Here is a 12,779-nt window from a genome sequence, read left to right on the forward strand (position 1 = left end):
GACTGACCAGTCCTCTGGGAAAGATGGATCAGGTCCCGGACCAGGTGGATGTTGTCCTGGATGGACCGGCCCGGGACCGTGTAGGACTGGTCGGGGTGGATCATGTGGGCCAGCACGGAGCCCAGGCGGGTAGACATAGCCCAGGCAAAGATCTTATAATCCGTGCTGAGGAGGGAGACCGGACGCCAGTTTTTAAGCAGGCGGAGATCGCCCCTCTTCGGCAGCAGGACGATGACCGCCCTGCGCCACGAGAGGGGCATCTCCCCGGTCGCCAGGCTTTCCCCCAGGACCCGCGCGTAATCGTCCCCCAGGACGTCCCAGAACGCCCTGAGGAACTCCACGGTCAACCCATCCAGCCCTGGGGATTTTCCCCTCGAGAGCTGGTGGAGGGCGCCAGTCAGCTCCGCCAACGTGAGCGGAGCCTCCAATCCTTCAGCGCCCTCCGGGTCTGACCTGCGGCAGGTCCTCCCACAAAACTCTGCGCGCATCCTCGCTGGACGGATCCAGAGAGAACAACGCACTGTAATAAGTACGGACCAGGAGGCCCATTCCCTCCGGATCCGTGATGGAGGATCCGTCGTCGGCCAGCAGCTCGACGAGCTGCTTACGGACACCCCGCCATTTTTCCAGCGAATAGAAGAAGGGTGAGGCGCGGTCCAAATCTTCCAGGATCTGGATCCGCGACCTCACGTACGCGCCTCGGGACGCTATGAGCTGCAGGTCCCTCAGCGCGCCCTTCTTCTCTTTGTACGCCTGCCACAGGGCCGGGTCCACGACGGCATGACCGAGGCGGGATTCCAAGTCGAGCACCTCCCTCTCAAGGCGCCCGATCTCGGCTTCCCGCCTCTTGGTCGACCCCTTCATGTACTCTTGACAGTAGACGCGGATGTGAGTCTTGCCCACATCCCACCATAGCCTCAAGGAGGGGAAGCCCCCTTGCTTCCTTCTCCAGTCGGCTCAGAATCGACAGAACGAGTCCCGAAATCGCACGTCCTCCAGCAGCCGGTTGTTAAAGTGCCAGTACGCGGACCCCGCCCGCGTGCGGAGCGGAATGAATTCCGCCCACACCAGGCGGTGGTCCGAGCACGGCACCAGCCGCATGGAGGCCACCGAGACGCGGGAGACGTACGCCTGCGAAAAGTAGAGGCGGTCGATTCGCGACCCTCCTCCTCCAGACCTCCACATGAAGGCGCTGGAGTCGGGATGGAGATTCCGCCAGACGTCCACCAAGTTAAGGGAGCTGATCAGTCCCCTCAACTTCTCCACCGACGCTTGGCCGCGTTGGGGACCGGAGCGATCCCCCACCTCGAGAGTGCAGTTAAAATCCCCCCCCGAGGATGATGCACTCGCCGCTATCGATGGAGCTCAAGAGAGCGGACACTTCTTCAAAGAAGCGCGCTTGCAACGCGCCGGGCCTGGGCGCGTACACGTTCACAAAGTGGAGCGCACACTACCCAGGCGAACGGCGAGGTGGAGCAAGCGGCCCGGCACTAGCTCCTTGACCCCCTTGGTGGTGGCGGTAGGGGAAACCTGGGGACCCGAAACAGGAGACAGCTCCCCTCCAACAGATGGGCCCTGCGCCTCGTTACCTCTGTGGAGGGGTGCCTTCTCCTCTTTTTCCCACCAGGGCGCAGAGGCTCAGAGACCTCCATGTCATCAGAGGCCTCCGCCTCCTCCTTCTTTTTAGTCACCCTGGGCCTGAGCCCAGCCCTGGGACAGGTGGATTCCGTGAGAACGGGCTTTGGGCTGAGCTCAGGCTCGGGTTGTTTCAATGTGTCCAGGGGACGCGCCTCTTGATGTTTCTTTTGCCTCCGTGTCTTCCTTCCACTCAGACTGTGAAAACCACAGCCTCCAGAACCGACTGAGCAGTGTCTGTTGGATGTGTCGGGGGAGTGGGAGGAGGTGCTGTGGAACCACTCTGGGACGCCGAGGTGGAGCTGGCGGCCGGGAGGTTGGGGCAGTTCTTACGAACATGCCCCACCCCATTGCAGACGTGGCACCGCACCCCGTCCGAGGTCCAAAAGACGCGGTAGGCCGTCCCCTGGAACTCCACATTAAATTGGCCTTCCAAGTCCTCCTCCCGCGCCAGCTGCATAAATAACTGGCGGCAGAAGGAGTAGACATGTTGGAGGCTGTGTTCCTGAAGACCAAGCCGGACTGGGGTGATCCCTGACCTCACCTCCCCCAGATGGTGCAGGTGGGGGAGGAGGAGCTCACTGGGAATGAAGGGTGGGACGTTTGATAACATTATCCGCTGCGCAGTGGCCCCCAGAGGGTCCACCGGCAGGAAAGTCCCCCCCACAGTGAGCCCCTTATTCAGGGCCAGGGACACGGCCCGCTCAGTCTTTAGCAAAAACACAGCCTTCCCATACATCTTTGAGGCCGCAACAATGGCCAAGGGGCCGACAACCTCGGCCATTGGCTTCACACAGGCCTCAATGGACATGTTGGGGTGGGGATAGCTCTTCACCCCATGGCTGGATGTTATTAATTTAAAGGGTGACGGGGCCACGTGGGCAGCCACAGAGGCTGCGGCTGCATATGTTGTAGAGGGCCCCGCCACCTGTGATGAAGGGCTTGCCATGGGTCTAAGAGCTAACCCACCCCAAATTGTAGGCTTGAAAATAACTTTCTGCACAAAACAAACAAACAAACAACAGGTTAGGGGAGTGGCTGAGGGAATAGAGGAGAGGGAAAGACAGGCTGTAAGGGATGACCTTCTTTTCCTTTCTGGAGGTGGTGCACACAGCACACTTAAAACAGTCTCTGCCAGCACACTTGGTCTTACGATCTTCTGGTTGGGGGAGGTGTCTTCACCTGGGTCAGCTGAAGCTGCCCAGGCACTATTTATCCCCTTCTGTATATTAGCCAGGCAGCTTCAGCTGACCCAGGCTGGGCAATTGGGGTGGGGAGGGAGCTTCCCTGCAACTTTAGTGCAACTGCACAGCTCCCTGCAGAATTGTATAGCCCCCACCCCTTGTTCTTCTGGCCTCTTCCACCTCCCACAACAGTCCAAATGAAATAAGAGTCTGGTGCTCAACACCCACCTCGAAATACAGGCTTATTCCAAAAGTCTTTCCTCCTCTGCAGCAAATGTTGAAAGTTTTTGCAGTTTCTCCTCAGCTCTCCCTCTCCAGCAGCACCTCCAGCAACTGACTGCAGCACTGTCAGCTGCACCTCCTTGAGGCACTCAGTATTCCCAATGAGGAAGCAGCCAACCTCCGTTTTTTTTTCTTTTTTTTTAGTGTAGAGGGAGCTTTACTCTGTATCTAACCCCGTTCTGTACCTGTCCTGGGAGTGTTTGATGGGGGACAGTGTAGAGGGAGTTTTACTCTGTATCTAACCCCCGTACTGTACCTGTCCTGGGAGTGTTTGATGGGGACAGTGTAGAGGGAGCTTTACTCTGTATCTAACCCCCGTGCTGTACCTGTCCTGGGAGTGTTTGATGGGGGACAGTGTGGAGCGAAGGTGGAGTTTGGGGCAGGTCCCTGAACAAGAGGGTTGGAGAACTCTATCCCGTGTGCTGGTCCCTACTTTGTTATCGCTATACTTTGTGCTCTGTAATCGACTGCTGCTCTCTCTGCAGGATAAACACTGCTCTGTTCAGTGCCCGCCCTGGAGTTATGGTCTGAACTGCTTGTCGAAATGCCAGTGTCAGAATGCCATCTCCTGCTCGTCCATTGATGGGTCCTGTCAGTGTGCCACAGGTGTGTCCCCATCAGACTTTGATAGATTAAGTGAGTGGGCCAGACTGCGGCAGATACAGTTCAATACGGGGAAGTGTGGGATCATCCACTTTGGGACCAAAGAAAGAGAGATCAGAGTATTTTCCAAATGGACAGGTTCAAAAAAAATAATCAAAATCGCTGACGGAATGTTGACCTTTATCCCGAGGGAGCTGGAAAACAAAGAGGAGGAAGTGATGTTACAGTTATATAGAGCTCTGCTCAGAGCCCCCCATCCGGAGTAACTGGGTTCAGTTCCGGGCTCTGCACCTCCGGAAGGAGATATTGTCCTTGGAGGGGGTGCAGAGCAGAATGATCCCGGGGATGAAAGGGTTAAATTACGAGGAGAGGTCACACAGACTGGGCTTGTATTCCCCTCGAGTGTAGAAGATTAAGGGGGTGATCTAATCGAGGGGGGTTTAAGATGATTAAAGGATTCGATCGGGTCGATAGAGAGAAACTATTTCCTCTGGTGGGGGGGAGGGGGAGTCCAGAACAAGGGGGCAGAACCTTAAAATTGGAGCCAGGCCGTTCAGGGGGTGATGTCAGGAAGCACTTCTTCACACAAAGGGGAGTGGGAAATCTGGAACTCTCTCCCCCCAAAAAGCTGTCGAGGGTGGTGGCGGGGTGGGGGGGGGGGGCGGGGGATGGGGGTCAATTGGAAATTTCCAAACTGAGATTGATAGATTTTTGTTGGGTTCAGTGGATTGAAGGTTACTTGCTTGCACTGCTTTTCATAGTTGAGGGAGTGCAGCACTGCCGTCTTTCGGGTGAGTCACTGGACCCTCAAAGCTCCTTTCCCAAAGTGAGGACATCCCGAATTTAATGAACCACGCTTTTTTGAAGTGTCGTCACCCTTGCAATGTCAGAACCCCGGCACCCAATGTGCACACAGCAAGCTCCCAAAAACAGCTAATAACCGGATGTCTCTTCGCTATGTTGGTTGAGGGATAAATATTGGGCCTCAGGACACCGGGGAGATTCCCCCTCTGCTCTTCTTCCAATAGCGGCCGTGGGATCTGTTACACCCACCTGAGAGGGGCAGACAGGACCTCGGTTTAACGTCTCATCCGAAAGACGGCACCTCTGACAGTGCAGCACTGGGAGTGTCGGCCTGGATTATGGGCTCAAGCTATATAAGTGAACAGATGTTTTTGGGACCATTATGTTTCCAGTTATTTATAAATGACCTGGAGTTGGGTGCAGGGAGTACAATTTTGAAGTTTGCAGACGATACAAAACTTGGCAACACAGTAGTTAGTGAGCAGGAAGGTCATAGACGTCAGGAGGATACAGACAGACTGGTGAAATGGGCCGATGCAGGGCAGATACAGTTTAGTACAGATAATTGTGAAGTTGTGCACTTTGAGAAGCTACGTAATCTAAATGGTACTACTTTGAAATGTCGTAACAGAGAGAGAGACCTGGGGATGCATTTTCACAAATCCTTGAAAGTGTTAGGGCAAGTTGATCGGGAAGTTAGAAATCATATGGGTAGTTGGCTTTATCAGTAGGGAATAGAAAAACAAGAAAGTTATGCTAAACTTTTACCAATTCTGGTTAGGCCCCAGCTCGAATAACGTGTCCCGTTCCGGGCCCCGCACTTTCGGAAGGATGTCGAGGCCTCGGAGAGGGTGCGGAGGGAGATTTACCGGAATGGGAGCAGGGATGAGGGACTCCAGTTAATGTGGAGAGACTGGGAGAAGCTGGGATTGTTCTCCTTTAGAGCGGAGAAGGTTAAGGGGGAGATTTAATCGGGGCGTTCGAAATCAGGAAGGGTTTTGATAGGAGAAATTTTTTCTCTCAAAGGGTTAAGAATTTGAAACCCCCGACATGAAAGGTGGTGGAAACAGACTGTGTGGTACTTTCAGAAGGCAATTAAACACGTACTTGAGAAGGTACAAATTGGCCGGGCTATGGGGGAAGCCGGTGGCGTAATGGTAATGTCACTGAGCTAGTAATTCAGAGGCCCGGGATAATGCCCTGGGGACATGTGTTCAAATCCCATCAAGGCTGCTGGTGGAATTTAAATCCAATTAATTAATACATTCAATGACTGAATTAAACAAATCTGGAATTGAAAGCTAGTCTCAGTAATGGGGCCATGAAGCAATCGTGGATTGTCATAAAAACCCACCTGGTTCACTAATGTCCTTTAGAGGAGGAAATCTGCCATCCTTACCCGGTCTGGCCGACATGTGATTCCAGACCCACCCCAATGTGGTTGACCCTCAACTTCCCTCTGAAATGGCCAATCCAGCCACTCAGGGCATGGGCAACGAATGCTGGCGCTGCCCAGGGCGCCCACATCCCGGGCAAGAATAAAAGGAAAGCAGGGCGGGTGGGATTGAAACGGATAGTTCTGTCAAAGAGCTGGCAGGGGCAGGATGGGCCGAATGGCCTCCTCCTGCACTGCAAGCTTCCGTAATCCCACGTCTCTGGAGTTGGGCGTGACGTCAGAAGTGAGAGGGAGCCGTGGGCTGAACTTTACCAAAGTCGGGGCAGAGAGCGGGTCCCAGGCCCTCACCCGCCGGCCACGGGACTGGTTTGGCGACTTTACCTCAGGCGGCCTCCTAATTATCCGCCTGCCGAGCCCACCGTCCCATTGAGGACGGCAGGCAGGCTCCTGAAACTGCCGGCCTGGTCAGAGAGCTGCCAGTCTGAAGCCTGGGCAGCCACACCGGGAGAGGTGGGCACTGCGGAGGCTGCTCGGACACCTCGGGAGTGCCTGCAGGTAACTCAGTTAAAAACAAAAAGTGCAGGGGGCCGAAGGTCGGAGGGTCCACCTTCCCTGCCTCCCGTAGCAACCACCTCGATCTCTGCCTCAAAATGGGCCTATCCTGGCGTTGGCCCAAGAATTAACCCTGCTCTGTGTCTCCTTGCTTCAGGTTGGACTGGGCCAGAGTGCAGCGAGCCCTGCCGGCAAGGGCAATGGGGGTCTGGGTGCAATGCCACCTGCCTGTGTGCCAATGGAGCCCGCTGCAGCCGCTTTGATGGCACCTGCTCCTGTCTGCCAGGCTGGCAAGGTCCCAGCTGCGACCAGCGATGCCCGGTAAGTCAGAATTACCTTGTTAGGCTTTTTGTAAAGAGTGGAAACACAGGGTAATCGTGGGAAAGAGAGAGGGGACAGACTGGGAAATAGTGGGATATAGAGAGGGGACACAGTAGGGAACAGTGGGATAGACAGAGGGGACACACTGGGGAACAGTGGGATATAGAGAGGGGACACAGTAGGGAACAGTGGGATAGACAGAGGGGACAAACTGGGGAACAGTGGGATATACAGAGGGGACAGACTGGGAAACAGTGGGATATAGAGAGGGGACAGACTGGGAACAGTGGGATATAGAGAGGGGACACACTGGGGAACAGTGGGATATAGAGAGGGGACAGACTGGGGAACAGTGGGATATAGAGAGGGGACACACTGGGGAACAGTGGGATATGGAGAGGGGACACACTGGGGAACAGTGGGATATAGAGAGGGGACAGACTGGGGAACAGTGGGATATACAGAGGGGACACACTGGGGAACAGTGGGATATAGAGAGGGGACAGACTGGGGAACAGTGGGATATAGAGAGGGGACACACTGGGGAACAGTGGGATATGGAGAGGGGACAGACTGGGGAACAGTGGGATATAGAGAGGGGACACACTGGGGAACAGTGGGATATAGAGAGGGGGGAATGGGACTAATTGGATCGCTCTTTCAAAGAGCCAGCACAGGCACGATGGGCCGAATGGACTCCTCCTGTGCTGTACAACGTTGCGATTCCTGTGTGTTTACAGTTCTCGATTACTTCCAGGAGCGTTCGTACGGACAGGGCTGCAGCAGACACTGCGATTGTGACAAGGCGGAGCGGTGTCATCCCATCACTGGTGTGTGTCACTGTGCCCCGGGGTGGACAGGTAAGTAAATCCCCTGGTGAACTCCAGGCCTGGGCCCGCTTTTAGTTCAGGAAGCGGGGGTGGGGGAGTGGCGGGAGGTGGTGAACTTGCAAATGGAGGGTTGTTGGGGGCCGGGAGCTCAAAGTGGGATTTTAGGTATCGGGACTTAAAGTAAGTGATCGCAGGACAGTGATCTCTTCGGACCCCAACATTTAAATACCGACGAGGCACTGCCCTGCCCTGGCAGTTACGATGGCAGTGGGCGCTGTCGCTATGGTCACCTTTTTGACGACCCGTTCCCACCTGGCAGACAGGGTCAGAATTGGGCCTATATCCTCGGGGGTCCAAAACCCCAGTTTATACAGAAACAGTGCAAAACCCTGACCGTCACCTAAATGAAAAGCTTCCTGTTGCTGGTTAATGGATCACTGGCCGATCAGCCATGGGAGTTCCTAACAGGTTGTCGGAGCATGGTTACAATGTTGAGTTGCTTACCCACACTGCCCCTATAAGGGGCACACCGGCCCCCAACAACCCTCCATTTGCACAGGCACTGATGGGGCTCTGCCGTAAATAGGTTAGAAGGGTACCATTCATTATCCTAATGGGCAGGTATGGGTCCTGTCTGGCACAGGGCTCATTATGCCCTCAGTTGAGCCATGGGGCGCAGCGTATGAACAGGACTGTTTTGAAAAACCGGAGTGAATATTGAGACACCACTGCATTGCCAAATGAATTGGAGCTGGGGTGGAGCGGATAGCTAACAGTCTCGTTAAACAGAGTCCCTGCAAACTACAGCAAACAGAGTCTATTTAAACAGAGTTCCTACAAACTACAGCAAACAGAGTCTATTTAAACAGAGTCCCAACAAACTACAGCAAACAGAGTCTATTTAAACAGAGTCCCGACAAACTACAGCAAACAGAGTCTATTTAAACAGAGTCCCTACAAACTACAGCAAACAGAGTCTATTTAAACAGAGTCCCTACAAACTACAGCAAACAGAGTCTATTTAAACAGAGTTCCTACAAACTACAGCAAACAGAGTCTATTTAAACAGAGTTCCTACAAACTACAGCAAACAGAGTCTATTTAAACAGAGTCCCTACAAACTACAGCAAACAGAGTCTATTTAAACAGAGTCCCCACAAACTACAGCAAACAGAGTCTATTTAAACAGAGTCCCCACAAACTACAGCAAACAGAGTCTATTTAAACAGAGTCCCTACAAACTACAGCAAACAGAGTCTATTTAAACAGAGTCCCTACAAACTACAGCAAACAGAGTCTATTTAAACAGAGTCCCTACAAACTACAGCAAACAGAGTCTATTTAAACAGAGTTCCTACAAACTACAGCAAACAGAGTCTATTTAAACAGAGTCCCTACAAACTACAGCAAACAGAGTCTATTTAAACAGAGTCCCTACAAACTACAGCAAACAGAGTCTATTTAAACAGAGTTCCTACAAACTACAGCAAACAGAGTCTATTTAAACAGAGTTCCTACAAACTACAGCAAACAGAGTCTATTTAAACAGAGTCCCTACAAACTACAGCAAACAGAGTCTATTTAAACAGAGTCCCTACAAACTACAGCAAACAGAGTCTATTTAAACAGAGTTCCTACAAACTACAGCAAACAGAGTCTATTTAAACAGAGTTCCTACAAACTACAGCAAACAGAGTCTATTTAAACAGAGTCCCTACAAACTACAGCAAACAGAGTCTATTTGAACAGAGTCCCTACAAACTACAGCAAACAGAGTCTATTTAAACAGAGTCCCTACAAACTACAGCAAACAGAGTCTATTTAAACAGAGTCCCTACAAACTACAGCAAACAGAGTCTATTTAAACAGAGTCCCTACAAACTACAGCAAACAGAGTCTATTTAAACAGAGTCCCTACAAACTACAGCAAACAGAGTCTATTTAAACAGAGTCCCTACAAACTACAGCAAACAGAGTCTATTTAAACAGAGTTCCTACAAACTACAGCAAACAGAGTCTATTTAAACAGAGTCCCTACAAACTACAGCAAACAGAGTCTATTTAAACAGAGTCCCTACAAACTACAGCAAACAGAGTCTATTTAAACAGAGTTCCTACAAACTACAGCAAACAGAGTCTATTTAAACAGAGTTCCTACAAACTACAGCAAACAGAGTCTATTTAAACAGAGTCCCTACAAACTACAGCAAACAGAGTCTATTTAAACAGAGTCCCTACAAACTACAGCAAACAGAGTCTATTTAAACAGAGTTCCTACAAACTACAGCAAACAGAGTCTATTTAAACAGAGTTCCTACAAACTACAGCAAACAGAGTCTATTTAAACAGAGTCCCTACAAACTACAGCAAACAGAGTCTATTTGAACAGAGTCCCTACAAACTACAGCAAACAGAGTCTATTTAAACAGAGTCCCTACAAACTACAGCAAACAGAGTCTATTTAAACAGAGTCCCTACAAACTACAGCAAACAGAGTCTATTTAAACAGAGTCCCTACAAACTACAGCAAACAGAGTCTATTTAAACAGAGTCCCTACAAACTACAGCAAACAGAGTCTATTTAAACAGAGTCCCTACAAACTACAGCAAACAGAGTCTATTTAAACAGAGTCCCTACAAACTACAGCAAACAGAGTCTATTTAAACAGAGTCCCTACAAACTACAGCAAACAGAGTCTATTTAAACAGAGTCCCTACAAACTACAGCAAACAGAGTCTATTTAAACAGAGTTCCTACAAACTACAGCAAACAGAGTCTATTTAAACAGAGTCCCTACAAACTACAGCAAACAGAGTCTATTTAAACAGAGTCCCTACAAACTACAGCAAACAGAGTCTATTTAAACAGAGTTCCTACAAACTACAGCAAACAGAGTCTTTTTAAACAGAGTCCCTACAAACTACAGCAAACAGAGTCTATTTAAACAGAGTCCTTACAAACTACAGCAAACAGAGTCTATTTAAACAGAATCACTACAAACTACAGCAAACAGAGTCTATTTAAACAGAATCACTACAAACTACAGCAAACAGAGTCTATTTAAACAGAATCACTACAAACTACAGCAAACAGAGTCTATTTAAACAGAATCACTACAAACTACAGCAAACAGAGTCTATTTAAACAGAGTTCCTACAAACTACAGCAAACAGAGTCTATTTAAACAGAATCACTACAAACTACAGCAAACAGAGTCTATTTAAACAGAATCACTACAAACTACAGCAAACAGAGTCTATTTAAACAGAATCACTACAAACTACAGCAAACAGAGTCTATTTAAACAGAATCACTACAAACTACAGCAAACAGAGTCTATTTAAACAGAGTTCCTACAAACTACAGCAAACAGAGTCTATTTAAACAGAGTCCCTACAAACTACAGCAAACAGAGTCTATTTAAACAGAGTCCTTACAAACTACAGCAAACAGAGTCTATTTAAACAGAGTCCCTACAAACTACGGCAAACAGAGTCTATTTAAACAGAGTCCCTACAAACTACAGCAAACAGAGTCTATTTAAACAGAGTCCTTACAAACTACAGCAAACAGAGTCTATTTAAACAGAGTCCCTACAAACTACAGCAAACAGAGTCTATTTAAACAGAGTCCCCACAAACTACAGCAAACAGAGTCTATTTAAACAGAGTCCCTACAAACTACGGCAAACAGAGTCTATTTAAACAGAGTCCCTACAAACTACAGCAAACAGAGTCTATTTAAACAGAGTCCTTACAAACTACAGCAAACAGAGTCTATTTAAAAGAGTTCCTACAAACTACAGCAAACAGAGTCTATTTAAACAGAGTCCCCACAAACTACAGCAAACAGAGTCTATTTAAACAGAATCACTACAAACTACAGCACACAGAGTCTATTTAAACAGAGTCCCTACAAACTACAGCAAACAGAGTCTATTTAAACAGAGTCCCTACAAACTACAGCAAACAGAGTCTATTGAAACAGAGTCCCTACAAACTACAGCAAACAGAGTCTATTTAAACAGAGTCCCTACAAACTACAGCAAACAGAGTCTATTTAAACAGAGTCCCTACAAACTACAGCAAACAGAGTCTATTTAAACAGAGTCCCTACAAACTACAGCAAACAGAGTCTATTTAAACAGAGTTCCTACAAACTACAGCAAACAGAGTCTATTTAAACAGAGTCCCTACAAACTACAGCAAACAGAGTCTATTTAAACAGAGTCCCTACAAACTACAGCAAACAGAGTCTATTTAAACAGAGTTCCTACAAACTACAGCAAACAGAGTCTATTTAAACAGAGTTCCTACAAACTACAGCAAACAGAGTCTATTTAAACAGAGTCCCTACAAACTACAGCAAACAGAGTCTATTTAAACAGAGTCCCTACAAACTACAGCAAACAGAGTCTATTTAAACAGAGTTCCTACAAACTACAGCAAACAGAGTCTATTTAAACAGAGTTCCTACAAACTACAGCAAACAGAGTCTATTTAAACAGAGTCCCTACTAACTACAGCAAACAGAGTCTATTTGAACAGAGTCCCTACAAACTACAGCAAACAGAGTCTATTTAAACAGAGTCCCTACAAACTACAGCAAACAGAGTCTATTTAAACAGAGTCCCTACAAACTACAGCAAACAGAGTCTATTTAAACAGAGTCCCTACAAACTACAGCAAACAGAGTCTATTTAAACAGAGTCCCTACAAACTACAGCAAACAGAGTCTATTTAAACAGAGTCCCAACAAACTACAGCAAACAGAGTCTATTTAAACAGAGTCCCTACAAACTACAGCAAACAGAGTCTATTTAAACAGAGTCCCTACAAACTACAGCAAACAGAGTCTATTTAAACAGAGTCCCTACAAACTACAGCAAACAGAGTCTATTTAAACAGAGTTCCTACAAACTACAGCAAACAGAGTCTATTTAAACAGAGTCCCTACAAACTACAGCAAACAGAGTCTATTTAAACAGAGTCCCTACAAACTACAGCAAACAGAGTCTATTTAAACAGAGTTCCTACAAACTACAGCAAACAGAGTCTTTTTAAACAGAGTCCCTACAAACTACAGCAAACAGAGTCTATTTAAACAGAGTCCTTACAAACTACAGCAAACAGAGTCTATTTAAACAGAATCACTACAAACTACAGCAAACA

At 48.7% G+C, this 12,779-nt stretch overlaps 1 protein-coding gene across 6 annotated transcripts in view; it reads left to right on the plus strand.

Annotated features, from left to right (window-relative positions):
* Positions 1-12,779, plus strand: part of LOC137356788 (multiple epidermal growth factor-like domains protein 10) — a 128,203-nt gene that overhangs the window by 76,908 nt on the left and 38,516 nt on the right. For all 6 annotated transcript variants that reach the window (XM_068022555.1, XM_068022554.1, XM_068022549.1 and 3 more), the window contains exons 12-14: positions 3,587-3,707; positions 6,614-6,777; positions 7,535-7,637. In XM_068022555.1, coding sequence (XP_067878656.1) covers positions 3,587-3,707; positions 6,614-6,777; positions 7,535-7,637 — 388 coding nt within the window. The remainder of the gene's footprint in view (positions 1-3,586; positions 3,708-6,613; positions 6,778-7,534; positions 7,638-12,779) is intronic.

The sequence above is a fragment of the Heterodontus francisci genome, chromosome 46 (genome assembly GCF_036365525.1).
Source record: "Heterodontus francisci isolate sHetFra1 chromosome 46, sHetFra1.hap1, whole genome shotgun sequence".
Lineage (NCBI taxonomy): Eukaryota > Metazoa > Chordata > Chondrichthyes > Heterodontiformes > Heterodontidae > Heterodontus > Heterodontus francisci.